This window comes from Apis florea, unplaced genomic scaffold, assembly GCF_048593485.1.
Source record: "Apis florea isolate Af1SG1 unplaced genomic scaffold, ASM4859348v1 contig_3326_pilon, whole genome shotgun sequence".
NCBI classification, from domain to species: Eukaryota; Metazoa; Arthropoda; class Insecta; order Hymenoptera; family Apidae; genus Apis; species Apis florea.
Genome location: NW_028256739.1, coordinates 699370 through 719179, shown reverse-complemented (window position 1 = coordinate 719179; position 19810 = coordinate 699370). Strand labels below are relative to the sequence as shown.

Genomic DNA, 19810 nt, shown 5'->3' with positions numbered 1-19810 from the left:
CTCTCTCTTTATATTCTTCTGCCTCGATCCAATCGTTGACTAGGAATTCTAGAGATCCCCCGGAATTTCCAGTCGGCGGAGGATAAAAACAATTCCCTTTCCCGAACTCGCTGTAAATATCCCAAACTCGGGGAAACACCGCTTTCATTCTCGATCCGCCTCTTTCGCTCCGCGTCTCCCGCGAGAAAAGTCCAGATAATAAACTGGAAACAATACGACAAGCGGCGTTTCCTCCGCCACGAAGACACGAACATGCTTTCAGCTTTAAAACGCGATACACGGTGGCCGAGTCGGCGCGCCGCGAGGAAAACTATTTCATAACTGGGTCGAGCATCGTGGAGGTGGACCGCAGTGGATACACAGTGGATAAAAAGGGGGGTCGAAAAGAGAGAGGCGGCTTTCCCTCAGCGATCCCTCGTCTTTAGAGGCGGCAAGGAAATTACACATCGAGCGACGGTTTAACGATCCTCCTTTCTGAGAGCGTGAGACGGTTCATTATAAGCTGCAGCTTCTAATTTTCGACCGGAGGGCAGGAACGAAAAGTTTGCCGTTGCAGGGAAAGGAGGGCAGGACCGGGGTCACGAGGCAAAGGCGGAGATAGCGTTTATCTCCATCACTATCTCCATACCGCGCGATGGCCAGTCTTCCGTTTCTCCCTTACCTCTAATTTTCTCCCTGGCCTCTTTAACTCGAGCCGATATGCTGCTAGATAATTTCTCTTAATTCTTCCATTGCGTAATACGATACGTAATGTAACGATCTAATGTACACGATGTATTCTATTCGCATTATAGATTATCAGATAGAGAACAAGGCAAATTTTTTTTAAGCTCCATTAAAAATTTTATTTTGCATCTATTGTTCTATTTGTTACGTTGTGATTGTTGCATGTAAGCTATTCACTTTTGTGTCTAGAAAAAAATTATTCGTAAGCAATCTTAGTGAATTACTTTCTTCTTAAATTTTATTATAATTGTACTTTGATAACATCTAATTCTATAGTAAATAGTCCAGTTTCTCGTTCCTTTTTTCCCCATAAATCGTGATCCAAAATTCCGTATAACTCTTGCATTCGAATAGAAAGATTTCCTGATATCCTAATTACTTGCAGATGTACGGATAATTAACTTCCTTCTCTAACTGATATTCGTCTCAAATTATGCATATTTCTGTCACGAGCGAGAGATAGGGATCCTAAACTTCGCTCGGTTGATCTTTAATGCGAATTCGCCTCGGTGATACAATGCTATTCAAACATTAGCGACGGAAGCAGAGTTAAGAGGACGGTTACCTATGGAACAGATGTTTCCCCGTTGTAGGAGAAACAATGGATGGTACTCGACAAAGCTCGACGACTCGTGAAAGCGTCACGATGTAACCATGTCCAATGAATGAGGAACACCGATATAAAACTAATTCGTTGGTTCGAGCTCGGTTTGCCGAATATAACGTATGATTCGCGATCGATATTAATAATATTATCTCTAAATGCTTTGCTTTTAACGTTTTCGAATGGAAGAATTTAGAAAGCTACGAGCTCCTTTAGAAATTCAAAAAAAAAAAAAAAAAGGAAATGTTAAAATTTTCTTATTTATCCGATAAATTTCTCTAATAGAAAAATACACGTACATACTTAATAATAAACGTAATAACTATCAACTGTGACGTTTCAAATGGAGAATTTCAGAAGGATCTTACGATAGGTAACTTCTTTCGATGTTACCCACTATACGCATATGTAGTGGAAATAAAGCGAGAGAGAAAAGTTCGCGTTCATGAATTTTGCGTTATTAATAATCGAGTTTGAAACTCCTATTTTCAGCGGAATTGAACCAACGCGCCGTTTCCGCGGAAGGCAAGCCACTCTACGACCTTTCCCCTCTCTCTTCTTTTTTTTTTCTATAGGCAAATAAAAGTTCTGTCTTTCTTTGTTCCCCACGCTATCCATGTAAACGACCTACTTTGATTTTGGTTAGCACACACGGAGCGGAAACGGGCCGACTGCGCTGCGCCTCGTAAATTCGAAAACTTCCACCGAAAGTATCCGGTCTAACGTTCTTCGATTCTTTAACAATATGGCGCTGGCATATTGCAAAAGTAGCGTGGAACTTCTTTAAAGTGCTCCTCGGGAAATCATAATCGTTCTCCATGAACTGTGGCATGGGATTAGAGTCGTTTCGAGCGACCAGAAGATTATCAGAGTTATTTTTTTTTTTTTGCCGCGTTTCTGATTTGTGGATCCCCGTGGAAAAATCGTTGCAAATATCTGACACAACGGATTATATTGATATTCGAGTGTTATTTTGCCTATAGACAGATGGCTATAAAAGATCATTTGAAATCATTTATTTTTTAGAAAATGGACACCTTGTTTCTATAATGTTAATGTTATTGAATTGATTATGTTTCAATATATTAAAGCACTCGTTGCAATTAATAGAAATATAAATTTATAATTATATTTTATACGAACGGGCTAACGATAGAACGATGAATTGAATAAAATAACTTGTTACAGTGAAATTAACAAGTTATCAAATTTTTGCGAAAATATTTCATTATTTTTTAATTCATCTTTATTACGTATTGAATAAATACAATTTATATATATTTATAAATATCCTATTAACAGCAACGAATGTTTTATTTAATTTACTAAAAAATAATCAATCCGCTGTTAACATTGTAATAAATAAATTTCGCTGTAGAAATCTTACCAATAAAACAATTTCGTTATTCCATTCGATATTTCACACAAATAGGTAAAAGAATAGCGTGCCTATATAAAATTAAATAAAAATAAAAGATCAATTCATTCCATTCTTATACCTTAATTTTACGTTCGTAATAAAATATCCAATAAATATATCCATAAAACATGCACAACATTTTCAAATCATATATAGAACATTAATATATTTAATGTAAGACACCTTTGAAAATCCTAGAAGCCAAAAAAATATAAAAATTAATAATTTTTACATTTATTTCGACCTCTACAATCTTAAAATTAAAATATATTAAGATTCTACATAAGGAAAAGAAAAATAAGGCAAAGAAATTCGAAATCTACTTGTTCATAATAATCGAAATGAAAACGATATATACGATATGACGAGTACTACCTTCTTTCGCCTGCACGAATCCATGCACCTCGCAGTAACTTCCGGCGGAACCCGCGGCGCCAGGCGTGTCCAAAGTGAACAGAGTGTTCGCCGAGGAACTGACCGCGTCGTCGGGCGTTTGCAGCAGACTGTTGGTCTGCGACAGCGTGCGTTGCTGATGATGCGTGTGATGATGCACGTGATGATGTTGTTGCTGCTGCTGCTGCAACTGCTGCTGCTGCTGTTGCTGCTGTTGTTGCTGGGCCGCAAGGATCTCCTCGTGCCGGCATTTCGAGCAACGACGCATCTCCGAGCGAACACGCAGCAGCCAGACCATGCCGAACAGTGCCATAGCAATCTCAAGTCCCGGTGACCTCGATGGGTGCTTCATGCTCGCTGAGTCAAGGTCATCGAGGCTCCAGGAGCCAACACGATGCATAGCACTGAAATCTTTGCGAACAATGCCTCCCTTTCGTCCTCCAGCCTGATCGTTGCTCGATTATTATATCCAGCAACGTTTCACTCGAAACCTTTTGTTTCGACGATGAGGTTGATTCGTTTCTCGAGACGTTTAAGATTTTCCTTAAGATCGTTTTCCGGATGAATAATGATCGGGATTTTCGATTAGATTAGATTAGAAGTTTTCTTTCTTCTTCTTTTTTCTTCTTTTTAACTACTTTGTTCCCTTGATTGTATCTTACGAATTCATTTCTTTCTTTTTTGTGTAAAGGAGATTTCGATTTTAATCACCGTTTCAATTTCTCGAGAATTTAAACAATATGATTTATACCAGACTTTCGCGCGTTTCGTTTTTCTGTTATACACATATAACATATTTCCTCCCATTTGAAAGAATGCATCCCTCGACGATTCCCCAGACACGAGCCCTCCCCCCTCTTCGAGGCGAGTGATCGTCAGAATCCAATTCTCAGTTCGTCACAGTCGCATCGAGATTTGTCTCGCCGTTAATGGAACCTATCCGCCGTAAATTCTTCGTCGCTCTACCTCCATTCTTCTTTGGATTATCCAAGTATCGAAGTAATCCTACTTCACCTCCATTTCAACGCGCCGCCGGCTCAAGCGGTGCTTCCATCGATTTGATTCCTAACCCCGACCACCGCGAGCACGCTCAATTCCGCGAATTTGTCCAGATGGAAGATCCCGTGCCCCGTATCCTCCAGCTGCTTTCCACATTTTTCACTGACAACGCGAACGCGCGAGATTCATCAGGATTAGGATTGAAGCGGCAAGTTCGTCTCTCTCTCTCTCCCTATTTCTCTCTCTCTCTCTCTATATATATATATAAATACACCAACGATATAATATAGTAAAAAAGGGAGAACGATTCGCAGAATTTTGCAAAACAATTTTCGTTTTCTATTGTTGAGAGATCATTTAAAGGCACGATTGTTGTTTACGAGATGCAATAATAACCCGGCTGCTCAATTTTAAAACAAACTTTAAAATCTCGCGAAATTTCATTAACTTACTCCGGAACTTATACCGGGCCAATGTCGAAGCCCGACCCGACTGTGTCCACCAGAAGGTTGAACGACCTAATGAAACCCCCGAATGGTGGCCGCTGAAACTTCGCATCTGGGTCTCGCATCAGGCGAGACGATTACGGCTAATTGAAGCCCCGGCTTATGGGACGCGCACACCCAGCTTTACAGTTGGCCAACGGCGCGTTTAGAAAAGTAGAAAAGATCGGTCCGTGGCGGAACAACTAGTGTTAACGGTTCCTTCGAGCTCGGTAACGTTTCACTCGTCGACCACTCGTTTCCCATCCGCGCCACCCTCCTCGACCGGAAAATCTCGACGACGAGCCGATCCGTCGTCCAACGCCAGCCCTGTCCTGCACCACCGCGCCACGCTTCAACCGCGACGAGTGGAGACTCGCTGGTCCATCGAGCTGCGCGACTTCTTCCCGAATGCGGCCCTCCGCAACGAGGATCCACTCCCATTGAGGCGGCACTTCCCGGCCAACCTTCTCTCCACTTCCGCTTGATACGCACGAGTGGATCAGCCTCCTCTCCTCGAATACAGAGGTTTTGATCCCCCCGGCTTGATAAACGCCAACCCTCTCCTCTTCTTAAAGTTGTGTAAACCGGCTCCAAGAAGATTTAGGTCCGCTCGAGAAGCAACTGGACGAGAAAGGCTCGATAAGTGTCCGGGATTTCTTTTATCCGAACACGACAAGAGACCTTGTCGATCCCACCCAAGGTTTCTTTTTTTCCCCCCTGTCTTTCTCTCTCTCTCTCTCTCTCTCTTTCCCTTTCTTTGGTTGAATTCTATTAAGAGGATCCCCGAGTCGGTCCTTTCTTACCACGGCCTGGAAAAGTTACGGAGGAGGATGGTATCGGAGAAGAGATTCTTCTCGTTTCTGGTAAAAGGAAACACACTCGAACTGATTCGACGTTTTTCCCTTTTTCCCAGCCGAGTTTCTTGATGCTTTACGAGGAGGATCCTTCCTACGATGCGGTTAATAATCCCGCGAAATGAGATCTCTTGGTTCTCGGGGAAGGGTATCGTTACAACGAGAACATATTTCGATATCTCTGTTTCGTATTCTTGATCTGTCGGCTGATTTCATGCCGCTCGTGTTCCATCGTGTCGACTCTTGTAACGCGATTTTGTCAAGGTATTCGTATAAAAATATATGCTCGTTTAAAGAGTTATAATAAAATTATCGATGGTATCTCGTTATTTTACATGGATTTAGAATTATTCTTATCTACAATTCAGCTCAGCAGCTGAATTTTACTCATATATTCTCTCAAAGTGCAGAAAAAATCTGAAATTCGTAACAATTAATCAATTTATGGTCTGGTGTAACTTTTACATGCCTATTCAACGTGATTTTATATACATTTCATTTCTCAATCAGCCCAAACTTTAAAAAGCAAATTCGATTTCATTATTGGGATCTCGCGATGTATCCTAATATTTTGTTGAACGCGAAACAATGCAAACTCTGATCAATAGTAAATTACTCGACGCGTTTTGAAACAAGGAAGAATAAAGACTCGACTCGAGATGGAATATGAAACAGAGCTGGAATGAAATTTTGTGGATCGACTCGTGGAACGTCGAGTAATCGGAGAAAGGCAGAAAAATGGGAAGGGATGGAAAAGGGAGGGAAAGAGAGAGAGAGAGAGAGAGATAAATAGAAATAGAGATGGAAAGAGAAATAGAGAGAGGAATGAAGTTGTAAATTGTGACAGGATCTCGACGAACGGCGTAGTGGAAAACACTTGTATCTTCTTCGAGTACTGACTGCTGGCACTCCTCGTCACTGCGACGTACAAGATGCTCGTATCTGTCACGTACAAGTAACAATTAAAACTTGAATCTTCGGCTCGAGGGGGTTGCTTGTTAACGACGATTCTCCGTTTTCAAATAGCGAATAAACCTGGTTGAATTTTTTCCCAATGGATCACACGTACGAAGTGAAAAGAGATATTGGATGAAGATCTTTGATAAACTTTGATCCTAGACTATACACCTCCGATTTTGAATAATCGAGGTTTGCAAGATTGGATATATTTAATTATATATCCGAGTCTTTTCTTTCACGTAAAATCGTACAAAATGTTGCGCAAATTTAAAATAATGCGTTCGTTTTAAATTCTAATTAAATAAAAGAAACATAAACGTGTCGAGAAGAATGAAAACTTTTTTTTTTTTTAATTGTTTGAAGTATGTTTATAAAAGAAAATTAAACTCGTGCAAATGTATTAAAGAATCGTGTAATTACGAATGAACGTAAAAAAGGATCGTGTGGAAAAAAGACTCGGATGTATCTCCTTCTTATTATTTCTACTATTTTTTACTTAGTTAACTCTTGACTATTAATTTACCAAACGTTATAAGTATCATCTCACTTAAAACAGAACGCTAAATCATTCGAATAATTTTTAATTAGATTTTTATAATTTTGCAGCTTGTGAATTTTAATCTTCTAGAAGCACAATGATTAGATTGAAACGCATGAAACGTTCGAGATTATTATCTTGTCAATTCATGAATTTGAAAAACTAGCGTATCCAATATCCCTGAACTAACCTTTCTCTCCTCAGAGTTTCGCCTCACAGGCAAATAAGTCCAATTTATGCACCGTCCTTCGGGTTCATGAACCTATCTCAACGCTTAATGATGCGCCTTTTATTCACGGACGTGATGTCATCAGAGGACGTTAGCGACAAAACTCGTGACATTTAGGGTAATCACCTCGAAAAGGTACATGATATATAACCAGATTTTACGTGAATTTCCCGACGAAATTTTTTATGAACATTATTAACATTATGTAATATGGATGATGGGGTATCGTTAAAGAATCGTATTTAAAATATTCACAGAATTTCTTGCATAAAAGCAAAATTATCGTTGATTTTTAATTCGAAAAAGATCCATTCTTTACAACAGCCATTCTGCTCAATAGCGTATATTCCTCGAATAATCACTATTCCTCCCTTCCGCACAAGTGTATATACACATATATGTATAACAGCATTCGAGATGAAATAAATCGTAACTGGGTAAAACAGCCATTCCCTTCCCCTTCTGCATAGTAAACGGGATCCTTTGTATTTCTCTCTCTCTCTCTCACAAGATAAATCACGATCGTCGTAAAAATCGGCGCAATCTCGATCGAGGAAAATAATTAATCGAGAGATTAAACGGGAGTGTGATCGATATAATGGTTAAAACACTGGAACGAGGGCCCGTATCCTTTTGCCGAACGTTCAATTGAACGACGAAGCCGGCCTCTTTGTCCCCGCGGCGGCCCATCAAATGCATCGGGCACGGATAAATAAACCGCGAACGAACGCGATTATCACCGGGCAGAAATAATGCAGCTGCCTGCACACGTCACGTCGGTGCAGTAAATCACGGCGATCGCGAAATAATGCATCGGGGATACGAATGGACGTTAGGGGAGGGATCATTCTACAAACCGCCGATGAACAATTCGATTGAAACGCTCGCTGATGATACTAGCCACTGTTGAACAGTGATGCTCGTCGGCTGATCTTTCTTTCCGCTAATCGCGCATCTCCATTGCTATTTGCGTGGATCAAGGAATGTTCGCTGGAAGGATCCTTGATGAGGATGGTAATTCGGTTCTGTAATTTTTAAAATTCTGGTAAATGGAAGAGGAATGGATTATTGATCGTTTAAAAGAAAGAAAGAAAGAGAGAAAGAAGGTTTTTGATTCTCGTGTTTTAGCTTGGTGAACAAAACAGATCATTTTTCGAAATATCTGCTAAAATGTGATATTCCTTTTTAATTAATCCTTCCTACAACAGTTGGAATTTTAACTTTGTAAAATATGATTTAAAAATACGAATATTCTGAAATTTTATACATATTTTTAGAAACACATGCTTTTTTTTTTTAAATTTTAACAAATATGGATCAAACCTTTCTTGATATTCTGAATAATTAATTATTCAACAACAATCTATTAATTATTCTCAAATAAATCAATTACACAAGTATATAAAATATCTATCTCCATATATTATAATGATTTTGGAATAATCCCAATATATCTGTAACCCAATATCTTTTATCAAAATATAGTTGCGAATCGTATCATATTAGCATATTGATTGAACAACCATATGGAACCGTGGAAACTTTCTATGACACCTATAAACACGTATAATCATTTTCCAAAAAAAAAATATATATATATATATAAAAAATAAAAAAAATTTTTCACATCCAGCTTCCCATTTACATACGTTGCGTTCACCTCACAACAAGCGTTGACATCAGTATGCACAGCCATTTCGCTCTTCATTTTTTTTTATGCTTATCAAAAATCAATATATCCCACTCCTTTCCGCTCTTCTACTCCCTTCGTCCAAAAAAAAAAAAAAAAAAAAAAAACTCTTCACACGCACGAAATCGATTACGAATACTTGTAAAATATATCTAGCTCCGCGCGTAATAATAATAATCCTCGAAAACAACCCTGCGCGTTCAATCCTCCACTCAAACGAAATTGCGTGCAGAGTCAGATGAAATTATTTTTTTTTTTGCGCCTGTCAGAAATCAATATCCACCCCCTTCACGCGTCTATTATATCTATTAATCCTTCGAGTCTCTGTCTCCTCCTTTCGCAAAATCTCTTGCTCATCGAAATGAATCCAGTAAAGTACCTAGGCTCCATGTATTATAATAATCCTCGAAACAAGGCTTCGGGCGTCTTTGACGGTGGTGCACAGCGCGCAGGAAGAGAGAAGGAGGGACGAGCGAAGTTCTGGAGTGAAATTAGCGGAAAAGCCAGGGCGGTAGGTGTTTTGCAGTTGCGTTCAGCGCAATTAAACGGTGCAAGGTCTGCCCCTCCCTCCCCTTCCCTCACGTTGGGCTGAGTTGTTTCGCGCGATTGTGAGTATGCCGCGACCGTGGCGCGCGCGAAGTTACACGGGCGGAATTTATTTTGATCCCGAGCCGCGCAAAGTATCCGAGACTTCGCCCGCGATGCATGAAAATTTATGATATTCTCGTTCGTTTGTTCGGCCGGCCGTTCGCGCGGGAAATTTATTCGATGCACGTTATTTAAAAACGCGGCTCAACGGCACGGAACGGCACGGTAAAAAAAAAAAAGAGAGAAAAACAAAAAAGAAAAAATGGAATGGAAAAAAAGCGATATTAAAATATTATCGGGGATTTCGCATCCGTGTCATCGTATATATTTCGTCGAAGACGAGTGGAAGAGCAACGTGGTTGTTCGAGAGAAAATATATATGAAAATCTGCGATGAATCGATATGACGAATATATTAATGAAAACGGTCTGATCGTTTTTTTTTTTTTGCGGAAGAGAAGAAAGATTGTGAAATTACGAAACGAGAAGCACTGTGAGAAACGTACACGCGTGTATATTAAATTTGCTTTTTAATTTCGTATATCGCGTATAATGCACAATGTTTTTTATCGAATAAAATCGTATCGATCGAAAGAAATTTCCGTCATCGCACTTCCTCAAATCATAAAGTCTCCCTTCTAACGTTTTTCCATCGTTCCTTCCTCTCTATTTTAAGATTCTTTTCGCACGATAATTTATATATTATAATTCGTAATCTCCAATCTGTTTTCTTTCCATATAAAAAATAGTCTTGACTGAAAAAAACAATTTATTCAATACATGTAAAAAAACACGAAATATCAAGACGATATCTTACTGCGATCGAATACTTTCTCGAACGCGTCATTATAATTAACGCTCGAACGAAAATTTCGAGCGGAAAATGTTTCGCTGCGTATCCCGGATTACCGGTTTACAGTTGCAGCGAAAACGACACACAGGATTTTTCCGCGGGAAAAATTTTCACGTGGTGACCATCGATGGAAATGTTAAACGAGATCGAGGCGATTTTCGGAGAGGTCCAAGCGTTGCATTACAAACCGGGCCAATTTTTTCGCATCGCTCTCTATCTCGTCGAATATATCCGCGTGCATCGAACCCAGCCCTGTCAAAAAGCAGCGGGGGCTCAGGCAAAACCACTAATAGCGACGCGCTTGCCTCCGATTTTTATTTATCTCGACCGATGCGTATCGATCGACACGAATTAATGCGCCACTATTGTGCCGCGGTGTCACGTCCAGCCCAGAAAACAGCATCGTTCGGCGTTGATCCGTTGGTGACGATTGCGCCGAAACTCTTTACCGGTTCACTGGCCACGTTACACTGCGCGTGAATAAATTCGAATGACTCGAATTTTTGATCACCCCCCCTTTTTTTTTTTGATTTTTCTTTCTTTTTTTGTTCTTTGCACGCAAGTTGATCTTCGAGTTGGTTGGTTGATTCGTGTATAAAATTTAATCCTTTGAAGAACGAGAGTGCGGCGAGAGCGGTTATGAAAGGTTAAATGAAATTAAATCAAGTTGAATTGAGTTTCGAATGAAATTGTACCGGTGATTTGATTTTCAACGTAATAAGCTACGTTTGTTGTGCGTTCTTGTTACGTTAAGTGTAATTATTAATTAGCTGGATGAAAGGAGAGGAATTGAAGAGATTCTAAATATCTACGTTCAATGACACTGTGATACGAAGAAAGATGAATTGTTGTTACACGTTGTTGTGTGACAATGTGATGTAGCATCTTTTGTGATGAATATTTGTAGAAAGGGAAAAGTTTTAATAATGAGCGTAAGTTGATGATGATATCTGCAGCACGTACAAATATGTACATATATATGTATTTATATTTATCGATAATTTAAAAACTTTCAGTTTCCTTTGAAGTGTGAGTAAATCCTTACAATAAAAGTTTCTTTTATTAAACTGAAAGAAAACTTTAGATTTGAGAGGATCTTTGAAAAGTGAATCAAAGAATGAAGTGAATAGGGGGAAGAAGTTTCTCATACCGTTTACAAAGAATTATCGCCATTAAATGTTCTTCAGAAATTACAAACGTTAAAAATCAAGCGTTTTCGTTGTATAAAGAATTTTCTATCCTCTACACTTAAACCCTTATAATAATAAAAACTCCATTGTTACGATCGAAAATCGGTGTAAAAATTTCCAAAGTTTCATCTACGCAGAACGTAACAACTTATTACAAAGAATATATATATATACAAATGGATATTTCAATTATAGTCAAAAGAAACTCACGTTTCAATAAATCATCCTTCAATAATCGCAACGAATACTTCGATGCTTTTCTCGCCTTCAATTTTCGGGTCAGATTACCAAATTCATATCGCGAATCGTCGCTGAGGTATTATGCCAGCGCGAATCAAGCACGAGGTCGATATCAACGAAGCGGAACACGTCTTCCAATTGAATTTTACCGATAAAAGGGCGAGGAGGGCGGGGAGGGAGAGATCGAAAGAACGACTCGTTTCGATTTTCCATGCAAATATTAGCAGTCGTTACTGGCGGCTATCGGTTTAATTGGTTTTCTCTACGATCACCGGGACGATCGTCGAATTAATTTGGCCGATTCAGACGGAATTAGCACAGGTAAATCCCGTCGAATAACCGCAAATGAATATCGATAGATTTGTTTACCAGACCTTCACTTGCTGCCAACTTTAATCGAGAAAAAAATATCATAGTTTCTCGTCTGGTGCGTCGTATTGTGACTGTGTGCAAATTTTTTACGATTTTATTTTATTTTCCTTTTTTTTTGTTATTTTCTTTTTTTTTTTTTTGCACGAACGATGCTTCTATGACAGGTCATGCATTAGATGCATTATTTCTGGACGTGACCGATAAATTCATAGTGTGGACAGCATTTCACGATTCTTCAATATTGCATGCGAATTCAACTGCCATCCAGGGGAACAACTGAACGACTATCGGACGACAAGCAAAGCTTAAAATAGGAGGGTCGATTTATTGTAGCCAGCCATCGACTGGAAATTAAATCCTCTGGAGATTTTGCCGGACAGGCTGTTGGCAATTCAAGAATCTTCTGAATTTCAATGACCTTTTTTTTTCGTGTTAAATGTTATAACTTATTCTTGACAATGTTATTGTGGAAAGAGTAGAATTTATTAAATTGTAGTAATTTTTTGCAATTGATTTTAGTTCATTTCTGTTTGAAAAAAAAATGGAAAAATGCTCACTGTCATTGTATGCTAAACAATATAATCCTAAAATTGAAAGTAATGGTTGAGATTAGTGCCAATTACATGACCCAATAAAAAAAAAATCGACGAATATTCACCTGATAGAAGAAAAAAAAAGGAACAATAGGAACTTTTTATTCATAGTAGTACAAGTCAATATATACTTCTTCGATGCTGAAGAAAAATTGATAAAACATTTTTGGCTTCGCAATATTAATCTTTTCACGCTTATTATTCGTTATAAAATTTTATTATTATATATCAGTTGATCCAATAGATCTCTTCATTACGAAAATTTATATTGAAAATACTTTCATCACCTTTCGATACCTAAAAAAACACAAAGATTAATATTTAAATCATGTAATTCTAATAAAATCATTCGATTCTAAGTTTTCTTAATATATAAATTTACCTATTATTACACATTGAAAGATCCGAATAAAATTTAAACTAACGTAAGAAACGTAAAGAAAATTACGTTCGTTTCACAAATACTCGAATTGTCGCTCGAGAAAGAAAGCTCGAGGAATGTTCTGAAAATCGAGGAGAGAACGATTTTTCCCCCAAAATTCGTGCGATCGCCGCGAAAATTGGGAATGCTGGAAGCATTCTTCGAGTTTGGATGCGAGCACGGACAAAGGGACTGGAACGCTAATCCATGGCGTGCAAGCAGATTTCATGCGGCATCGGCCACCGCTGGACGAACTTGATGCAAAGTAGATCAGAGAGCTTTTGAGCACGAAACATTGTTGCCCTGTTTCGCGTATATACGGGTAGCATCATCTAAATTCTACCACGATTAGACACACCACCGGAAACAATTTCCTTTGCCGCCTACCGGCCCGTTAATAACGATCTAACAAAATATACTAACTAGTCGCCCATATTGGATACCATAATTCGTTTCGTGCCGCTTTAACTCTTATTAATTAACTCTTTGCACTTGATATTCCAATATTTCCAATATCGATATCGTTCTTCGTTTCGTTGATTATATCGTTTTGAAAATTAAACAGTAGAATGTTGAAGATATATTTCTTGAATGATTCGTATATTATATTGTTCTTGCATTATTATTACGTCATAATAGTATATTTTAAAACATAAAATTTTATGTATCGATAGATTTTCTGCTCAAGTGGATTATTGTTACTCGTGTTCGCTATTGGTTTATTCATTTCAAATTTAAAAAGAGACTGTTAAAATTAGAAATTCAATAACATTGAAAGAGAGAAGATACTCTTTTATACGATCCTCTCTTTTATTTGCTTGTTTATTATGGCGAGATACGATTGTTTGAAATTTTTACTTTGTTTTTGCGTGTTGCGATATTCAATACGACATCCCGGTTAAATTCAGTTTGATTGATAAATCGTGTTTTACAAGTTGGTTTGAGGAACCATATTGTAACATGCTACACAAAGCTTCATGAAAGCATGTGCCGAGCAATCTCAATTCAAAGCTTCAAAATTTCACTTCTAATAAAGAAAGATTGAAAAATTGAATTGATCGAATAAAATTTATTAGTGACGAAGTATTTTTAAGGGCCATTGAAATTAATTACTTTGATGCCGTTTAAAGATTGGACTAACTTGTAAATATGAACAGATATATAATTCTTTGAAAATCTTCGAATGATCGATCGCGCTTTTACGAATCTAAAAATTAATTTCGATCCGTAATTAATTACGTTTCCCTTTCAATTTCTCATCTTTCGTCATATTTATCAATCTCTTTACAACTACCTTTATTTTCTCTTCCAGAAGAACTGCACGTTTCTGATTCCAATTTCGAATCTAAAGATTTAAATTTCCAATTACATTATGCCCCCCTTCTAATTTTTCATCTTTCTTTATCAATCTCGCAATCCCTTTATGATTCTATCTTTATTTCCTTTACCTCTCGTTCAAACGCACGTTTCTCCTTCCAATCTCACGAATTTAAAAATTTAAATTTCGATCCATTTCTAATTACTTTACATCCCTCTTTTACTTTCTCATTTTCAACACCAATCCATCCTTAACCGCTCACAGATCAAATTCATCTACCTTTGTTCCGTCCATCTCTCGATCAAACGCATCGTTTTCCGTTCCAACACGCGTATTTCTCATATTTCAATTTCACGAATCTAAGATTTCTATTCCACCTTTAATCGCTTCATACTCCTTTCGTAACTCGATCTATCAAATTTCTTCACTTCGATGAATTACAAAAATCGATCCGTCTCTTGCATATCAATCCCTTCTTTCGAATACAATTTTTTAAAAAAAAAGGAGGGATCCGCGAACGTGATCTCGTGGCTCTTAAGACAAAGGACAGGCTCGTTTGAGAAACGGGTGTACTCGCTCGAACGCACACTAGCCGAGGGAATTTTATTTAAATAAAAACCTTAATGCCTTGGAACGGCGTCCAGAGTGCTAAGGATAAAGTTTGTTCCGAAAAAGTTGTCCAACTTTCTCTCGGCGCGGATCTGCAAATATAAATAGTTTTCTGGGCGGCGGACGAAAGTTAACCTTCCCCATCCACGCCCGGAGAAATCGTGTAAACCGAATTTTCTCCTTGGGCATTGGCAAGTTGGGAAAAGAAAGAAAGGATGGAAGCAATCCAAGAAGTCGAATTTCCGCGATTCATTTTTGCTCGACGCGCGCGTTCACGCGCGGAAAACGTTCATCGCGGGGAGGGGAGGGACAGGTAAACAAGGCGGAGACGAGAGATAGCAAATTCTTTTCAGAATCTTACCAGAATTGAATGACTCGAGTCGATTTCGTTCGGCGGAAAGTTTCGATCGTTCAAAGTTCGTTCGTAAAGTTTCAGCTTAGCGACGATTCTCCGAGATCTTTTTAGTTTCAACGTTCCTCTTATTCTACAGAAACCGGTTTATTTAATTATCGTAGATGTTCGATCGAACGTTATTGCGATTGCTTTATATTTCGAGATGTTTCTTCCATTGAAAGTAAAGTGTTTTTCTGTATTTCTCATTTGAAGATCGTTAATAATTACTCACGAATTTTTATTCGGTCCATTGTGCGATATAAATTGTAATAAAAACTGTCCTAAAAAATTATAACACCGATCTACACAACGCTAAATAAATGGATTTATATAAAACAAGTATCTCATAACCGAGATACTTCTTTTCTATTCCTAAATCAAGTTAATAATCGTAACATCTTCACCCTATCGAAACCTCCATCCCTAATATAATCGATAAGAAACAAATCGTAGAAAGAAGGACTCAATTATTTTACCTGAAAGTAGGATACGATAGTCGGTCGGCCATTGAGAAGTGGCGAGGAAAACCGTACGTGTACAACCAGTTCCTTTACCCCCTCCTTTCTTCCCTCTTTCCTTTTCTTTCTCCAGCCCTTACATCCCCGGAAGGGGGAAAAAACCCTCTACCAGAGCGTCAGACTTTTAAGCCTCGGCGCAGAATCGTTTCGAGCTGATAGCCGGATGGAACGTAATAAAAGTACGAGTCGAGGACGCGACTACATCGAGGAAAAAGAAAATTCCTTCCGGTCGTTTTAATTCGCGCATCCCTCCCTCCATGCCTCCTCCGTTTTCAACGTCTTTCCACGTTTCCTTTAAAGATCGTGTCGCGACCCACGCGATTACGCAACGAGTTCGTTCGTACTCTCTATTTTTAAGAAAGTCTCTCCTCCAGTCTTTTTTTTTTTTTTTTTTTTGAGAAGGAAAAATTATTATCGTTGCTGTTGTCATTTGTTATTGGCGTTTGTTGAAGGAGACGACAAAGTAGCAGTTGTTCGAACAAAGTACTCGTTCGTTACTTCATACTCTCGTTTAATTAACGAAGTGTCGCTGAGTTGAGGCGGTCTAAGTTAAACGGAAGTTCGGACCGAGCTCGTGGGAGTCCGCAAGATGTGGTGCACGGAATTACGTTTAAAGAGGTGTTTGTCTCGGGTTTCTTATGATGTGGCTTGGATTGTGTCTTGAGCGGAGTTCGGTTCCCTGTTAATTTTGCATAGGGAATATCAATCTTGGAGTTTGATAAAATTCCAGTCATTTGGAAGGAGTACAAAATATTTAGAAAAGAAAAACTTTTGATAAGAATCTATCCTTTAATAAATGATAAAAGGGAGGGGAAAAAGGAAATGATTTCGATGATTTCAAATTATCGTAGTTTTGAGAGTATAAAAATATGTACAAATAAGCATCCTTTCTTCGTTAGTTTATACTTCTCGGGATGGAATAAAATATTTTCCATTGAAAATTCTGAATAAATATTTCCATGTAAGTTTTAATCCCAGTTCAGTTTTGTGATATCTTCATCACGGATCTGGGAACAATTGTTCTCTCATAATTGTTAATTACCACGGGAATTACAGAGGGAACACGATATTTACGCTTAGTTTCGTTGATGCATCGTAACTCGAAAAGGATAACGCGAGAACCTTTGATGTCCATGAACGGAATGTACTTTTCCAACGAGGAGTTTATTATTTGTTCAGAGTGGAGGAGTATCGCGGATAACATTCGTGACTGAGAATAGAATACTGCGAATTACAGTCACGTGGAATTTCATGTTTATTGGTACATACAGGAGGGTAACGAAATTTAGAAGATTCTTGCTTCGTTACCTTCGATACTCTCTGTTAACTTCTGTGACAACTTTGATACAGAAATGCTGTTGATGTAGTGTATGTAATGGTATTTCTCGTATTTATCCCTGAAATTATAAAAAAAAGAACAATTTCGTTATATACAAACAAAATAAATGAATGAATTTTCCATTCTTTTTCTCAGAAAATATAAATAGAAATTTTTCATATTGTATTGTCAAATCAATTATCGTCCCTATGCGAAATTAATATTCTGTTAAATACAATAGATGAAATCATTCGATCAACCATTCAAAATTGTGAAATAAATGGAATCAATCAAATCAACGAATTTTTTTTCACGTGAAATTTTATTTTATTGATAAAATTTTTAAATGAAATCGCACGAGAAAAATGGCCGAAAATCAATTTTTAGCGTTTAACGATTCAACAGAGAGCATCCACCAAATTGACCATCCTTTAAATTTTAAACAAAGAGTTTATCAATCCCTGTATATTATTACAATCAAGATTAAAATTTATTTCGTTCGGAATTTATTTGAAATTGCACGTGTAAAACGAATAAAGCATCCCTCGTAAAATTAATAAATCAAATCAGCGCGGCGAATAATCAAAGACCGAAAAAAAAAAAAAAAAAAAAAAAACAAGTATCCCGTAAGAGTTATTTGCACGAGTTTACCGTTCGAGCTTGATAAAACGTAAACCGACGCGTCGTGAGAGGGAAGGAAATTGCGTTTCGGGGGAGGGAAAAAGGGAACGAGTGGAGCGAGCAAACGGTGCTCGGTTAATTACCATTTGTTCATGTGCGACAGACAAGCGTATCTTGAACAGGATGGAAGACGTGGAGGAACAACGATGTTTCTGCCACACCACAAGTCTGAATCGTCGATGTACACAAACGAATTGTGCACAAACGTGCGAGGCCATTACCACGTTCGCGTGGATCACTCCATATTGAATTAGGTCGCGTCCATCGCCGGAAATTATATTCGACTGCAACTTCCGCGTAATCAGTGAGCCGGGAAAACTGCGAACGAAGCGAGATTAACGTCCGGCCTCGTGGTCATTTGTCTCGTGAATTATCGACAGTGTTTTTTCTCTTTTTTTTTTAATTCTTTTTCCTCTCATTTAATCGGGTTGTTGCGGACGAAGTGAACGAAATTATTAATGGAGGAGGACGTTATTTGGACACTTTGTTAGAGATAATTGTCCATCGTGAAGAGTAGGGTTAAAATTAGATATAGGATGATCGATTTGATTGATTCGATCGATCGTCGTTAATTAAATTTATATTCGTGTTTTATCGTTACTCTGAAACAATTGATAAAGTAATATCCATTTTTATACGCGAGCTATATTTGTCTAATAATAATTCCAAGCTTTAAAAAAGTTTTATATATCGATAAAAAATTAGCTATTTCACATGCATTTTCATTTGGTACAATTTCGCAGTACAGTTTTACTGGAATCGAACGAAAAACGTCTTGTTTCTCCGTGAAGTCTTTGTCCTTCTTTTTCTCTTTCTTTTTTTCTTGAAAGCATGAGTTGGCAATAGACCGAAATGGAAGGATGAGGTACAACTTATTGTTAAATATGATCTAAGTCCAAATGCGTTTGCTGGCATCCGAGAGCTAAAAGTTTCTCAGATCTACGCTTTCTTCAACGTTGAGCAGAAGAGGAAAACAACTTTGTACTTAGTCACCCAGTTTCGGGACTTATCGTCAAGAAATGTATAATAAACTACGTCCAAGGCGAACAACCGGTCCTCGCATCGAGACTTGGATTTTGTAGATCGTCTCCTCCCTTCGATTTCTCATCGCCATCGTGCCACCTAGAGAAACTTCTCTGTGATACAGAATGTTTCAACTTTTCCACTATTTGCTCACGTAGAATTGTTCGTACAATTTTATGTCTCGCACGTAACGTAATAATCGAAATTATTGCGGATGAGAATCGATTAAATTAATATCCATGAAATTCCAATTAACGAATCGATTGAAATAATTCCACAATTAAATAATCATCTCATCTTTCGTTACTGCGTACATACAGTTTTTCGATCGTACATCGGGAATAAAAGAAAATAGCCATTCCACCACAATTTTCGAAGAAAATAGATTCGTGCATGAAATCGAATATTCATAACATTTCGTCGTTTTTGATTCCTCGAAGATATCCCTCGTATAATATATTAACGCTCTGTTTTCATTGTAACCCTTTATCGATAAATGGAATAAAAGTAGGGACGAGTTGTTATCGAGGAAAATCATCGACGACGTTCCCGCCGGGCTTTTTCTTCCTGCTCTCTGTCGATTTCCTTTTCACAGATTGCCGCCGAAAGAAAAAAACTCGTGCCTTACCTCGTTATAAGCTTCCTCGATAACGCCCTCCCACGGGACGTGTCAGATCCCTTTCCCTACCTCCACCTCCCTCTTGTTCACCTCCCTTGCTCCCTTTCGTGTATTTTCACACGGAATATTTTGACAGGCCGAGTCGTCTTGCTCGGTTGATTTTTATTGGCCCGCGT

The 19810-nt window shown here is 38.2% G+C and overlaps 1 protein-coding gene across 15 annotated transcripts in view; it reads right to left on the bottom strand.

Annotated features, from left to right (window-relative positions):
- dlg1 (MAGUK family member discs large 1) overlaps positions 1 to 19810 on the bottom strand; it is a 516408-nt gene that overhangs the window by 270250 nt on the left and 226348 nt on the right. For 3 of the 15 annotated variants that reach the window (XM_086911649.1, XM_086911653.1, XM_086911647.1), the window contains exon 1: positions 3126 to 3749. The exons of 6 other annotated variants lie outside the window; for them this stretch is intronic. In XM_086911649.1, the coding sequence (XP_086767775.1) occupies positions 3126 to 3543 (418 nt within the window). In that variant the 5' untranslated portion in view covers positions 3544 to 3749. Of the gene's footprint in view, positions 1 to 3125; positions 3827 to 19810 lie in introns of those variants that run through there. 6 more of the 15 variants (XM_086911646.1, XM_086911645.1, XM_086911644.1 and 3 more) reach the window with 5 other exon arrangements.